The sequence below is a fragment of the Sceloporus undulatus genome, chromosome 1 (genome assembly GCF_019175285.1).
Source record: "Sceloporus undulatus isolate JIND9_A2432 ecotype Alabama chromosome 1, SceUnd_v1.1, whole genome shotgun sequence".
Lineage (NCBI taxonomy): Eukaryota > Metazoa > Chordata > Lepidosauria > Squamata > Phrynosomatidae > Sceloporus > Sceloporus undulatus.
In genome coordinates, this window is record NC_056522.1 from 71,951,191 (window position 1) to 71,967,734 (window position 16,544).

Genomic DNA, 16,544 nt, shown 5'->3' on the forward strand with positions numbered 1-16,544 from the left:
ACTTGGTAGCCTCAATTGTGGGCATACCAAGTCCACACTTTGTATGATGATACAGCCATTGTCCCAGCAACCAGACCAATATTCCCTCTTTTGCCACACTGTGCTAGTGGTTTCATTGCTCTCTTGGCATGATGAGATTCCCCACAACCACCAACCCAACTCTAATTATGCATGGCATGTTAAAGAAGACAATGGATGGGAAAACACTTAGCTACCCAACTAGGGTAAGGGAGAGTCAACCATTTTACTTCAGTAACAACTATGCAATTCCTATTAACCTGCAGACTCTTATTACAGTTTTTTGTGGGTTTATCGGGATATGTGGAGTTTCTTCCTGACGTTTCGTCACCATTTGTGGCTGGCAAATTCTCTCTCTGAAGATGCCAGCCACAGATGCTGGTGAAACGTCAGGAAGAAACTCTTCTAGAACATGGCCACATAGCCCGAAAAACCCACAAAAAACTATGGATGCCGGCCTTGAAAGCTTTCGACTCTTATTACAGTATTAGCTTTGATTGTGTAGGGCCCCAGAAAATTGCTTAAAGAGAGAAAGTATGTACTATGTAGAGGGAAGGAACATTAAAGAAACATCCTCTCTGACTCAGAAATGGATTACAAACTTCCTTCCAAAATCTAACTGTTGCAGCTACCTTCTAAACATACCTGTATTATTTTTATTTTTGTAGGCAAAAGTTAGAATTTTTGTCTGTCATTTGTAACTAACATGCTTTTTTTTTACAAGTATGAACATTTGCATATTTCACTCAAATGTATAACACTATATTTTCATAAGCTAACTTTTACAGCTTTTATGAATACATGGGGAAAAAGTAAGAGCATTTTATCTGAAAACAAATACTTGCAACCATTCAAAGATATAGCCATGTTAGCCTATAGAATCAGCATCCATGTCAGGGTAATTCATATTTCAGTGATATTCTCAGATTTGCCCTCCTCTCCTACTTTTACACAGAGAAGTCCCAGTGTATTGCAACCCCAATGTTTGATTTCATGAAGAGGTGTAGATTGACGGTAACAGATTTAGGAACACATCACTCTGTATAAGGTAGGGTTGTTAATATTTTAAATATATATGTTATTAGGAACAACCTTATACATAGAACAAATCAGGTTACTATCCATTCTTCAGTAATTATTACTGGGAAAAGTACTTTTTTCTGTTTAATTTGTAAAAGGAAATGATTGATGCATTCAGCTTTTTCTTTAAAAAATCAGAAGAGTCATCATAATATTGTAAAAACAACAACATACAAAAAAAGTGAACACTGCTCTTTATTGCAATAAGTCACACAGCAACTAAAGCCTTTTCAGGCAGTGCGATGAATCTGTACTTAGTACTTCAATCATGGTTCGTAATGTTGGGAAGGATTCTGATACCAATGGAAGACTCTTGTAGGAAAGTGAAATGCTGACAAAGAAAAACACAAAGATCACCATCCATAGATTTTTTGAAATAAATTAATATTTTGCATTTTTGTTAAGCATTCCAAAAATGTTAATTTGACACATCAGTACTCAAATTCAGTGTCAGTGTCTTGGCTAGAGATGAAAAGATCCGGGGAGGGGGGGGGGGGCTCACCCCTGATAAAAATAAGGGGGGGGGGGGGGAGTTTCATCCCATTTTTTCTGAAGCTTTATTTTTCCAGAAAATTGAAAAAGTGATTTATTTCCTCTTAGAATGAAGTGAGTGGGGTATATTTTGTGTCTCTGCAGCACAGCAGAAAGGTTAATGAGCAGAGCAGATATGCTCTCCTGGTCCAGAGTTTTTCCAGTCTGCGGGTGTCCATCTCTATGGGGAGAAACTGTTCCAAGACACCGGAGACTAGGAAAACTCCAGATCAGAAAAGCATATCCACTCTGTTCATTAACCTTTCTGCTGCGCTGCAGAGACACAAAATATATCCCACTCACTTCCATGCCACCACCCTCTGAAGATGCCAGCCACAGATGCAGGTGAAACGTCAGGAATTAATTCTTTCAGAACACGGCCACATAGTCTGGAAAAACCATAGAAAATAATGCTGTACATTGTCAGATCATTGTGATTCCTTGTCATGATTTGCTTTTCTGTTATTAAGAGATTGAGCACTTTATGTCTGCTTGACACTAAGTAATTATTTTCTGAATAAACGGCATTTTTAACATTTCCATCTCCAGTCTGCGTTTGTTGGTAAAGTAGCCATAAAATGGTTTTGTTTTCAGAATGAAATAATGGCATCTTCCATCCTTAGGATATGGAAACTTGCAAGAGTGTAACACTCCTCTAGTGTTTAATGGTGTTAAATACACTGCTATCGTGAACATCAAGGAAGGAATCTATAAACAAATGCTTCTAATCCAGAGTACCATAAAGAAACTCAAACTCAGGTTCTATTTCTTTCCCTTAATGTTTAAAATTCCAAACATACTAATCTCAATGATGTCTTTTAATTCAATGATGTCCTGAGCTCAACTCAGGCTTGCATCCTCCCGAGGTCGCTAAAATGAGTACCCAGACTGTTGGGGGCAAATTAGCTTACTTGCTAATTAGCTTACTTGCTGTTCACCGCTATGATCTTTGGAACAGCGGTATATAAATAAAACAAATTATTATTATTATTATTATTATTATTATTATTATTATTATTATTATTAAATGTTTATCATTCTCCTTAAGTGAGTAATGCTTTTTCAGGTGCATAGCTTCTTTTATGTTCAGCACCAAAATCAGAGTGAAATTAGAAAATGGTATGTTTTTTTAATACCCTACACTTGAGCCATCTCACAACCATCAGACTATATATGCATATCTGCAGTGAGTGAAATATGAGAACTGCAATGTATTAGAATTGTTAAAAATCTAGATTATACCAACAGATAATTGCACTAATGGAGTGTATGGAAAGAATAATTGCAAGAATTGAAAGTTTCCAGTGAAACAAATTTTAAGTTTGCCTGTTGAAAGATGTAAACACTTTTCTAGGACACAATGACATAAGCATAATCAATATCAATACTACATTTCTTTTTACCTTTTTAGATTCAGCCAGTCTTTTGCTTCTTTACTGAAGGCCTCTGAACCAGATGCTGTCATGGCTTCGAAATCAACCAACTAGAACACATAAACAGTTACTTTTAATCCTAGTTTTTAAATGTAACTCCCAGGGTTGCTAGAGCATACTCATACATTAAGCACTATCAAAGATGTATACTAATGAGAGTTGGAAGATCACTGAGTCTGATGCTACTGTCTGTCTCATGTAGGGTGCTACTTTAACCCCTTGCAGGTTAACAGTGCAGATCAAAGCTTCTAGTATAATTGTGGCAGGAAATGTCTTTTAGATTTCAAGATCGCTGCCACCAGAAGGAAACAATTAACTAGTAATTCTGTGGCAAGGTACCAAGAGAGACCATTTGAAGTTTTCAAACTATAGAAATGCCATCTGATAATAAACAGAAAATGTCATACTACCGTCACAGAAGCTTTACAATGAGGCCATGCTCAAACCCTGCATCATTTCTAGCATTAGCTGGTGTATTACAGAAGCATTTCCCAAGAGCTTGTAGAATGATGGACTATGACGGCAAATACCACTGAAGGACTGATAGGTACACATTCACAGTGCAATCCTAGGTATATTTACTTGGAAATGAGTCCCACTATGTTCAGAGGGGCTTTATGTAAATATAGATAGGTTTGAAGTCATTTAGCTGTTTCCTGGGGCTGCTTTTCACCTTGAAAAAGAAATGTCTTTAAATCTGTATCAGAGAAAAATATGTCTATTTTTGGACAGGTCTAAGTACTTCCAAACAACTTACAGGCTCTTTGCCTTACTTCCATCATAATCATATACTTTGAGAAAGATTCTGGACACAACAGTGGAGTCGTTCCCACTTACCTATAAAGCGGGTCATGATCCAAATTTAGGGTGCATCGTTCCCACAGAAGCCCGAATTAAATCTGCCTTACCCCTCATTCGTTCTCACCGCATTTTGAATCAGAATCGAATTAAAATGTTTAAACCGGATTATCAGCTTATAATTTGGTTTAAAATAACAGTAGTTTATAACACGGGTTATTTTTGAAAGCAGGGTACAATTTGCTGTATCCAAATGGGAATGAAAGGGTGTCTGATTCGGGAACCTGGAGATGGGAGGAGCAGCGCTCAAGGGGCTGGCCTGGCGGTGTCACCCTCTTTGGTCTCTTTCTGCATCGCCAGCGCCATTTTCTTCAATTCGCATAGACTTTCCCCCGGTGGATTGCAACCTCCCCTCTGCTCCTCATTCATAGACCGATGTGTGAGGAGAGCCATTGAACACCATTTTAAACTATTCTTTTTTCTTTTTTTCACCTCTGCTTGAGCAGCAGATGGGCTTTGCAGTACATGCCTGCTTGATCACACACACACCCCCCCCCCGACAGCCCAGGGAGCAATGAGGGAGGCAAAGCGATTTTGGGAAAAAGAGGCTCCTTCCAGAGGAACTATGGGATGGGCTTTGCAGTACATGCCTGCTTGATCGCCCCACAGACAGCCCAGGGAGCAATGGGGGATGCAAAGCGATTTTGGGAAAAGGAGGCTCCTTCCAGAGGAACTATGGGATGGACAATGGGGGACGCAAAGCGATTTTGGGAAAAGGAGGCTCCTTCCAGAGGGATGGGCTTTGCAGTACATGCCTGCTTGATCGCCCCACAGATGTCCCAGTGAGCAATGGGGGACGCAAAGCGATTTTGGGAAAAGGAGGCTCCTTCCAGAGGAACTATAGGATGGGCTTTGCAGGACATCCCTGCTTGATCGCCCCCCAGACAGCCCAGGGAGCAATGGGGAAGGCAAAGCGATTTTAGGGAATGGAGAGCCTGGACGCCCAGGGATCTGAGGGGGGGGGGGGGTTCGAGCCTTATCTTCTCTCTTCCCCAAAGATTCTCTCCCCAATAATGAAGCCTGCTGCCTTCTCCTCCTTGATCCGATTTGCCAAGCCTCATTCTAGTCTGGGGAGACACAACAGAAAAGCCTTGGATGCAGCCGATTTTCATTGGCTGCCCCCCCCCCAAACCCAAGACTTGTGACGTCTGAAGCCTACACGCTTGATTGACAGCTTGTGGACACAAATGGGAATGGGGAGCAAGTTAATCCTCTTTAAAATAAAGCGATTTAAAATAAATGGGAACGAAAACAGGGTCTAAATGAATTGAGGTAATTTGCCCCTTTTGGTAATGGAAACGATGGAAAAAATTCAAATTATTCCCAGAACATAATCCGAATCAGAATCACGACAATATAATCCGTTTTATCTGCCAAGTGGGAACATCCCCAGTGAGATGTACAATTATTTGGGTGTTGCAAATCTAATGCCAGAAGCTGCTCTTACCTACATTTCTACATGCTTTTTTGCAGATCATACCTTTCCTTTGGGAATTTTTCCTGACACTTCTTTTCCACTTGCCATCAGTGCCCCCATGACTACTGAATAAGCTACTACGCTACAAAACAAGAACAAAAACAAAATAAACACAAAGCATCACAGTGTTTTGAAGCACCAACACACATTTTACAGTTTCATACACAAAAGTGAATGGACAGCCAATGGAAGAGGAAATCACTCCTCTCCTCCACTGGCAGGTCAGTGTGTTTCTGTGCTGAATATGGGAACACAGCATGCTGAACATGCAGAAGGAGAGCAATATGCTTTGGCATTGCCAGCTCACCTCATGCTCTATGCAGCACAGTCACAAGAAAGGGTATGCAAGGATGTGAAATAAAAAGCGTATGAAAGGGCCCATACAGACAGGCCAAAATAAAGCTGCTTCGGGTCAATTTGGAGGTATGCTGTTTCAATGATGCAGGAGTCCTAAGAGGCCAGAAACCATGCCAAAGCCATGCTCCAGTCCTAAGGACTGGAGTGCAGCTTTGGTGTAACTTCTGGTCTCTTAGGATGCTTGCATCATTGAAACAGCATACCTCCAAACTGACCCGAAGCAGCTTTATTTTGGCCTGTCTGTATGGGCCCAAAGCAAGGAGAGAGGTGATGGAAGAAAGGTAGCTGCAGCCTTATTTTTACTCCTGAAGAACCTAGAGTAAGAAGAACAAAACTTAACACACACACACACACAGCAAAAGTCTCTTTATCCTGGAAGAATTTGACACAAATAAGTTCTGATTATAAGACTAAACAGAATCTTGGGCAGAATAATTGTCATTCAAGACCATTCAGGGCTTTCAGGCCTACTTTATTATTATTATTATTATTAACCTTTATTTATAAAGCGCTGTAAATTTACTTTCATGCATTTCACCAGTTATCCCAACATTCCTTGCTCACATCTGGCTTCTGCTATTCAGTCCTAGTTGGGCAGGAAAAGGTTCCTGATGTATAATGTATATGATTGCAGTCCAAGACAACATTTTAACTTCTCAAAAACAAAATGAGAAATTGGGGTATTTATTTTCTCATGAAAGATCCAAACAATAGTATGACTAACAGTTTTCATGTCCAATGTTAAGAAATGAGAGGGAAGGGAAATCAAGATAGCCTGCAGTTATTGATAAGGTGAAAGTTCATGCCAACCCACATACAGAATGTGGGCAGCTAAAGATAAATATTACCTATGAAGAAAGATACTAACCTGGAACCTCTGGATAGAGGCATTAAGTTATAGAAGTAGTATGCAAGTGACAGGATTAGATTGCACACAGCGTCAGATTCCTAAGTAGAACAAAATGACATATGTAACATGTTTTTTAAATGAGACAATCATGGATCTTGTCTAGTGTTATGGGAAAATGTACACGGTTTTCAACAAACAACATTTTGCTACCTGATTTATTCTTTATTTTTAAAAAAGCAGTTGCAGCATGACAAGAAATAGTAGGAAGGCAGGATTAGCATTGATGCACTGTACATAGTTTAAGGTAAACCATGTAAAGACCTTTTCCATTTCTCCCTTTAAGGACTTTTTGTTTTCTAACCAATACTGTTGCCTGTTGAAGCTGTGGTCTATTTTTTGAATGAAATCTGTAAATTATTTACAGTTTCAATATTATGTTTAACTTCTGCTAGGTTTTGGACCACCACATACATTCATAGAAAGGAAAGAGATTTTTTAAAGATGAGTTGAATCGAGAGTTTCTATGAATAGAACTACCACTGGAAATAGTGAGAAGATAATATTTCCCCAGTTCCTCCTTTCCTCTGCAGCCCCATCAAAATCTGCTCCAGAAGTTTGGGGCAGTGTCATGGAACAATATGAGAAATGCATTTGGGAGCCTACAGGGGGGAACTTCAACTTCCTTCCATTATTCCAGTAGGAGCATCCAGCTTCCCTGGATCTTAGGCCTGTTACAGACAGCCAAAATAAAGCTGCTTCGAGTCACTTTGGAGGTATGGTATTTCAATGATGCATGAGTCCTAAGAGTCTGGAAGCTTCACCAAAGCTGCACTCCAGTCCTTAGGTGCGGTCTTTGGACTCTTAGGACACATGTATCATTGAAATATCATACCTCCAAAGTGACTCGAAGCAGCTTTATTTTGGCTGTCTGTAACAGGCCTTAGTATGTTACATGAATATGAGAAGCCCTTCCATTCACAGAAGGAATCAAACCCAATAAAAGAAAGATGCAGTCTAAACAATAAATTAATAATATTTAGGAATTATCACTTAAATATTATTATTGAGGTTGATTTTTAAAATCTTAATTAATGTATTTAATTGATATACAGGTTATGGACAGAAACCAAAACATTGCTTAGTTTCTACAAGTCCAGTAGTGTTTTTTAAACATTTTTCTTTTAGTAGCTGACCTCAACCTACACCAAGGGCATCTGAAATTTCCCTTTCAAACACAGATTGACAAACAGAATAAGAAATAGATTTTGGAGAGGGGTAGAGACTGAAGTTCTCTTCAGTCTGTGGAACTAGTTCCATGCTATTTCTGTCTTGGTCTTTAAAATAATTATATGACAGAAGCCTTTACCCCAGGTTCTGTAGATGACACAAGTAATTTCCCTTTGGCAGTTAAGTCTTTATAAAGAGCATCTATTTCTTCATGATACTGTTGTGTTCTTTCTTCTGTTGTCTGTGTTTCAATTGAAAACAAAATGCTCCCAATCCTAAAAAATAGAAAAGTGAGAATCAACATATAAGAAAAGCCCCATATTTAATATTAAAAGGATACAAACCACTCAAAAAATAATTTCAACAAATGAATTCAGCATAACTAATCCTTTCCCTTTAGGGCCAAAATACCAACATTCAGAAATATCAAAAACAACTTTAATAGCTTGATAAAGTATGATACATACACATACAGACACTATAAAGAACAAATAGAAGTGTGTGTTCATGGACTGCAACTTACACAGTAATACTGTGTCCATATAAAAAGAAAAATATAGTGCTATCACTCAAAAGGGGAAATGCATGATGTGGGGGGGGGGGGGGAGGAGAATATTAGCATGCAATAGTAAACTACTACATGAATGGGTCCTCCAGTAGGTCTCAAAACTGATGTAATCATTTTCCTGCTGGCTATGGGCATGCATCCAGATCCCCAGAGGCAGATTCTGCAGTCCTACTCATTCCACATGAAGTAAGGAATGGCTGTGTATGGGGGCTTCAGAGGCCATTCAGTAAGACAGAAGAGGGCAATATGGTTCAGCCTAGCAGAGTTGTGCCTGAAGACTTTACACTACTCTAAGTCAAACAAGATTACAGCCCTCAATTGCTTGTGGGAATCATTTAGTCCTCCTGGTGTTGTTGGACTACAATTCCTGGCAGCACTATATTTCTCTACGGAATAAGAGTCCACATGAGGCTAGACAAAAAGTATTGTAGAAACATATTCCTTGATGAGCAGTATTGTAGTCAGTACAGTCTATAAGTGGTTAATGTAGTCAGACTCGAATGAAATGTTGGAGCACTTAACATAGTTGTGTAGTTGCATGGTTGTAAAGAGATTAATTTAATACTTCATTAAAGCACAAAAAATGCAGCTTTGCAGTGGGAGAAGTAGACTTAGAATCTTTGAAATTTTACATTGGCTGTAAAAAAAAACTGCTCCGGTTTTTAAAACATTAATTAAAATAAAGGCTACGTGGTAAGCATCTCTCTTCTTTACCTACAGTTAAGTGACATAAAATGAAAGCTTAACATACTTATCTCCTGTTATGGTAATAGTAAATCCATCACATTCTTTCCCTGGCTCTTTGAGACTTGGGACTTTGGTGTTGACAGTGAATCCATCTCTTGTTTTACTGCTAAGCTGCTTTCAAATCATCAACAAATGGAAAACAAAGTTGACATTTAATATATATTACAATCATATTTAACAGTTTCAGCTATCTTTATACAATGTACTACATACAGTGATGCCTCATTATCTGCAGGCTTGCCATCCACGGATTCAACCATCTGTGGAGGGCAAGCTCGATGGCAGCACATGCACACAGCCACACCGCCATTAGGGACTATGGGACTTTGGGTAAGCCCCCATCCCATTGTCGCTAAGGGCAGTGCAGCCATGTGCATGTGCTGACTTTGGGGACAAGGGGATTGAGGTCTCGCAGAGTTTGGTATCTGGGGTGGGTAGATCCTGAACTGATCCCCCATGGATACTGAGGTCCCACTGTAATTAAGGTGAAAACAATCTAAAGAGGAGGCAGTTTCCTTTCCTTAGTGGGGTCTGAATTATGTTAACATCCAATGGGTATTTTTCCCCTCACAGCTGGGACTATTTCAATTTCAATATCTTTAGGGCATCAACAGAACAGAGAATCTGCTACCTTTAGACAGGATCATCCTAAATAAGGGATTAGTAGTTTATAGCTCTATGCATGCAGCCTAAGACCTAATTTCTAAAGTTCCCTACACAGAAAGTCTGTGGACTGCTAAAAAGACTGATAAATGCATTTAGAGCAAACCAAGTCTGAATCCTCCCTAGAGCCAAGATGATTAAACTGAGATTGTCATACCTTGAACACATCAAGAGAAGGCATAACTCACTAGGGCTGCATCCGCAGTGCAGAAATAATACAGGTTGACATAACTTTAACTGCCATGGATCAGTGCTATGGAATTCTGGGAGTTTTAGTTTGTTGTGGCACCAGAGTTCTCTCACAGAAAAAAGCTAAATGTCTTAAAAACTACACTTCCCAGAATTCCATGGGAGTCATGGTAGTTAAAGTGGTGTCAAGCTGGATTATTTCTGCAGTGTGGACGCAGCCTAGAAAAGACAGAAGACAGTACAAAAAGAGGAAGGCCACATTCCAGATAGATAGACTCGGTCAAGAAAGCCATGGCCCTGAGTGCAAGATCTGAGAAAGCTGTTGACAATATGGTGACTTGGACGTCTCTCATTCATAGGGATGCCATAAGTAGAAGTCAATATGATAGGAGTTAACAACAACAACAACAACAACAACACTTCGTTTTCTTATTCAATTGTTTCTTCTATGTTGAAGTCAGTATTTGCACAGGAAAATGTAATTTATATTATTATACAATGAGTGGTTGATACTTACCGAGAATGCTCATTCTCATGAGACTGAAGGAACAGTCCACAACACTTGGGTTTATTCCTTGTGCCAACCATGATCCTCAAAATTTCAAGCCATTATTACCATTGCTTCCAACCCTTCTCTTATCAATTTTGTTTCATAGCTTTGTTAATCATTCAGGACAACATTCCTACTGTTACATAATCTGGGCACTGCTTTCTTAAAACAATCACTATTGTCATTACCAACATTAATACTACTATTATTTACTTTGAAAATTACTACTTGCAGAAATGGAAATTTTCCTATTTATTTAACACTATCATACTTAGCTTTTATGAACTGTTTGTATCTCCCTGGGTGGGGGTGGATCATTCAGTCTCATGAGAATGATCATTCCAGTAAGTATCAACCATTAATTCTCTGTGAGACTTAAGGAACAGTCCACAAGGCATCACACTGTTGACTCATATTCAACTTGTGGTCTACTAAGACTCCAAGATCACTTTCACATGTAGTCTCGTTAATCCAGGTGTCCCCCATCCTATATCTATGCATTTCATTCCTCCTCCCTCCCCAAGTACCGTACCTTACATTTCTCTGAGGTGAAATTCATTTTGTTAGCTTTCTAATCTATTAAGGTCATCTTGAATTTTGATCCTGTCCTCTGGGGTATTAGCTGCGGCCTTTGCAAGGCTTAAAAAGAACCCACCATGCACGGGGCACCATTGGTGTGCTTGTGTGCAATGATGACATCCGTGTGGCGCTGTTTGGGCGCTCCGATGCATGGATGTCATTGTTGTGCGCCCCGCATGGACGCAATCATGGTGCCTGCGTGGCGATTGTAGGGCTGGGTGTGTGCGGGCACCCAGCCCTACAAAACCCTAAAATCAGCCTAGGCCAAATATGTTAAATAGCACTGGACCCAGGACAGAATGCTGTGGCACCCCACTAGTTGTGTCCTGGGCCCAGTGCTACTCAACATCTTTATCAATGACTTGGATGAAAGAATAGCGGGCATGCTTATCAAATTTGCAGATGGCCCTCTTGAGTTTCAACACTTCCATTTTGTGATCTCTTGCACTCACTAACATATTGTCCAAGTAAGGAAAAATATACACTTGATGTTGCCTCAGATATACTATTAGTGAAACCAAAACCTTAGTGAAAACTTTTGGAGCCGAAGCTAGACCAAACAGCAGGGCCCTTAATTGGAAGTGATGTTCCCCGTATTCGAAATGGAGGAACTCCCTACAATCTGGATACATTAGAAATGGAAATCTGCTTTTCTCAAATCCACAGAAATCAAGTATTAATCCAATTCCAAACTGTCCAAAATAGTGACCTAAGTATTCATCTTGAACTACCTGTATTGGACAAACCCACTGAGAAATTCCAGATCCAGAACTGGTCTGTATCCTTCATCATATTTGCAAACAGTGAAGAATAGAGAATGCATCTCTCCTTAGTATCTCTCATTCCTTGGCATTTCTTCCATGGCTGTTATGCCTAATAAACGAGTATCTTTATCTACTGGTGATGGGTCTGGTCTCCTCTGAAATTGTATACTGTATCCTGTGGATGCAACCTCTAGAACCCACTTATCCGATGTTATATCTTTCCAAAAGTGACCCAAATTTGTGAGTCAATATTGAGCTTCACCAACTTTATTGGGTTGGGACACTCCCTTTCTGCTTTTTAAACTGAAATCTGGACCCATTCCATTGAAGTCTGAATCTCTCTGCTGAAAATACCTCCCCTCTATGAAAAGAGTGAGACATTGCTATAAAAATTTCTGATTTCTTGGTCTGTGTTGCCAAAACCTAGTTTTTGTTTGTTTTTGTCCTTGTCTTCAACCAGCACCTTACTTAATGCCTTCTTGACCAACATCAGCTTGTCTGGGAATGGTGCATAGGCCAAATTTGTTCTAGCTTTGTGGTCTACATCTCAGTATTTTAACCACAGAGATCACCTTCTAACTGCTACCGCAGCAACTGTCCATGCTGAATATGTCAAAGAATCGTAACGGATATCTTCAATATACTGAAGCAGCTTGTCCATCCTACACAATATTTTTTGCAATGAGCACAGTGATAACTCCTCAGAATCATGAACATTCTGCACCCACAGCATTCCTGACCTCACTGAGGCCCTAACAGTCAAAACTGAAGTTTCATGAACTCGCCTTGAGGCTAAATCTATCATTTTTTTAACTTGCTCCTTTAGAGCATTGTCCCCTTCATCTTGAGGTAGTATTTGCTTCAATACTGCAGCCAATTGACCAGCATTTTCCTAATCTAACAAAACTTCCTGTTCAGAATGTTTGCAAAGAATTGGATTTAAGTTAACACCACCAAAGTGTCATTGAAGAAGCCGAGCAGCACAGTGGTTAAATGCTAGTACTGCAGCCACAACTTTGTAAGTTCAAGCCCAGAAGAGGGCTCCAAAGTCCACTCAGCCTTCCATCCTTTTGTAAGTTGGTAAAATTAGAACCCGGTTGTTGGGAGCAGTTGGCTTACACATTGTAAACTGCTTAGAGAGTGCTAGTTCACTGATAAAGGGTAGAGAAATGGTACTTGCTATTGCTATAGTGTGCTTTTTTTTGTCCACATTTTCCCTGAAGATTTCCTGTTACATCTTCTTTCTCTGTTCCTTCACATTATCAATTTGATTTTTATCTATAAAATTTGCAACATAAAATTCATTAGCTGCTCCATCACTTAAAGCATGTATTACATTAGAATTAATATGCTGAATCAATGAATCATTTCGCAGTAACATATTTGATTCTAAATTATGCCACATGCTAAATGAATTCATTCCTTCTTGAATCTCTGCTCTAATTAAAAAACATAAAATTTCCAATGAAACTCTCTTAAATTTCCAATACTGTACTATTAAATCGTAACTTATTTGATTGTATTGCCCCAAACGTGATGACTATTTTATTCAGTCCTTGGTAAACTTAGGGCCAGTACACACTGGTGGTGAAACGCCACCCCTCTTTGCTGCACAGTGTTGCCGTAGCAACCAAACCGCGGGGCAACGCTGTGCAGCAAAAAAGAAGCCACTTAGAGTGCCCCTATATGCCACTTCCTGCCAGTGATGTCTGGTCACTGTACAGCAGCGGTGGCATCATGGTGGCTCCCATACGGATAGGAGGCTGCCATAATGCCGGCATCCATATGTATTAGGGTTTGGGAGCATGCAGTTGCTGCGCGCTCCCAAACCCTAAAATCGCTGCTGCCACGCTGCAAAGCGCCCGTGTGTACCAGGCCTTAGATACCATCCCTCTATTTCTTAATGCTAATTTATCGTCTAGTTAACTGAGAGGAGGGAAAGCTTAATGCCTGACCGATTGGCAAGGCAGGAAACCTAAAACTGAGGAGGGGACTTGGAAGCAACTTGAATTACCTGTAACTTTGGAATTTTGAGGATCCTGCCTGTCAAGGATGACACAAATGATAAAGCCAAGTGTTGTGGACTGTTCCTTAAGTCTCATGGGGAACTAGTTAATTCTTTTGCTAACTCCCTTCCACAAATTGCAACAGCATTCAGTAAATGAAACACAATAAAACGCAGGGGGGAGGATAATATTTCAGTTAAAACTATCTCTAAGTTGTAGAAGTTCTCCCTCATTTTAACATCACCATCCATTCTACGAAAAAGAAGCCATTGAAGTTTCATTCAGATAGTTACCTCTTTGATTCCTTGCTAATTATATTTTGGATTTATAAAATTTAATTAAAGGAAATGTTCTTGTTAACGAGTACAGTAATAGGTAAATAGAACAGGCTACTGAATAAATCCCAGAAAAACCTCTTACTATTTCTTGTAAAATAGACTGTAATATCAAATATCTAAAAAACTAGCAGAATAGGCAAGTGAGAATTTGCCTTCAATATTACCTTGCCAATCAGTAAAGCCCCATACCTTCTGTTCTAGTTTAAAATAATAACCTTGGGTCCATTTCTCCTTCATGATGAATTTATTACATTGAATGTCTATCTATATATTATTTGGGATGCCACTCATAGTAACTGCTAAAATTTTACCAAATAAGGTGTTCATTTACTGACTTACAAAGCAGCTTTTCACATCCCTTTTTTCAATTTTGTAATTGAGAAGTCACTGGAAGTGTAAGAATTGCATACTGATCATTGGGGGATGAAGGCAGAAGGAAACTGTTTCCTGGCACACTACACACATTTCAACACTATCTAATTCTCCATCCTCATGACCAGTTATCACATCTCCTCCCCAGGTTCCCACACAACATTCCAATACTCACTCATATGGTTATCTACTCCCTTAGGCTTTAGGCAACATCCTTCCTCTTGCCTTTGTCCCCTAAGGACCATAATCAAAACTTAACTTGTCACCTCATCTCCATACCCATAAGGATTTGAATTTCAACTGACATTCTCACTCATAACCAGCTTATATAGGTCTGAAGAAGTAACCTCCAGTCTACAGTTTCTTTCCAAGGTCCCTTCCCATACCATTTTCCAGACTAACATGGCTACGTCTTTGAATTCACTCTTTCAAAATATCATCATGTCCAAATGCAACCAATATGTGTTTCTTTGTGGCAGTATTGGAAAGGGCTCATAGGAAGGGAATTAATATCTGGTAAAACATTATGGGTAGCTTTTAATCTGTCATGTTCACTGTTATGCTTTCATGATCTTACCTCAGATATTACCAAAAATGAGCTGCAGGTGAAATGGGGTGGCAGGAGATTACCTTCATTATTGGGAGAAGGTCTTCCACGTTATGCACCTGTTCCAGTGCTTCTCGTACTTCCAAAAGTTCTTTATGGTTATTTGCACTAAAAAAAGTTTAAACCATAGGTTTTATTACAATTTCCCCTTAAATATATAACTTGGTGGTACCTTTACATTAAAAAATAAACACTAGCTAATATTTTTATATTAAGTATTGTAACCAGATGGCTCATAACAGATACTCTTTAGCCTGCCCAAGCTAAGTTGTTGATATAATGTCTGTATTCAGATGCCAAACTAAACCATAGGTCAGTGCTATGAGAACAAGGCTTGGCCTTGAGCTCATGCATGCTTATCTCCTTTCAATCCCGGTGCATCTGTGAAGTGATGCAAGCATTTGCTTTTGTTTTCAGTAAACCAGTTTATCATTATTGACAAAGTGGGCCAAACAGCTGTTATCTTTCAACTGAGTTTTAAATCAGTATATTGAGATGAATTATAATTAAAAACTACCGGTAAATGAAGCTTGTTCTGATTCAACCATAATGTTTACTGGGCTAATGTTTTTTGTGGGGCTGCACTTAACAAAAACTATAAGAAGGCAGCAGCTGAAATGCTTGTAGGAGCTAGGCATCTGGATTATGTTACATTTATTCTGCATTTATTATTTTCTCAGTCCAGTGGCATTAGTCTGTGTGTTTGGACTTTAAGATCTGCATTTCAATTCACTGGAAAGAACGGTGAGATTCCCAAGCATCAGGGCATTGTCTGTAACTTTTCTGCTGTTCCTCTTAGTAGCTAGTTTCATTATTTAAATATCAAATATTGTTTTAGGGTTTGATTATGTATTTTGCATTTTTAGCTAAGCTGTAAACCATTTTGTGAGATTTGCACCTTGAAAAGTAGGCTGTAAGTACAACAGGGTTAAATGAAAACACTGTAGAAGCAAATCCTGCTAATCTTCTCATAGAAAAGAAGGGCAGAAATGCAAGCCCAAGATTTTCCAAGGTTCAATCTATGGGACAGTATAAAATCCTGCCTGTCTTTTTTCAGCAACTCTATCCTATCTGCATTTTCTTGTGTTATATTATTTCATTTTGTTATTGGAAAGAAGGTGTGTTACTACTTCTCTTCTGAAAGTTCTTCACTCTTTGTTTCCTTCTTGCCCATACTTTTCTCTTTTTCCTCCCACCTTTCTCCACCTCCAGTGGTGGTGGGGTTAATGCAACTTCCTAGCCTCACATACTTGCCTGCCTCTTGTTCAGACTGTAAACTAGTAGATACAATTTTAAAATACCGACAGTTATTAAGATGACTTACATTTAA

General features: G+C 39.3%; 1 protein-coding gene across 1 annotated transcript in view; it reads right to left on the reverse strand.

The window, feature by feature from the left end:
• Window positions 1-1,275: 1,275 nt before the first annotated feature.
• The window catches only part of TTC13 (tetratricopeptide repeat domain 13), a 63,335-nt gene continuing 48,066 nt past the window's right edge, over window positions 1,276-16,544 (reverse strand). Inside the window, 7 exon segments of the mRNA XM_042480856.1 lie at window positions 1,276-1,429; window positions 3,033-3,112; window positions 5,401-5,479; window positions 6,623-6,702; window positions 7,971-8,106; window positions 9,151-9,260; window positions 15,238-15,322. Coding sequence (XP_042336790.1) covers window positions 1,318-1,429; window positions 3,033-3,112; window positions 5,401-5,479; window positions 6,623-6,702; window positions 7,971-8,106; window positions 9,151-9,260; window positions 15,238-15,322 — 682 coding nt within the window. The 3' untranslated portion in view covers window positions 1,276-1,317.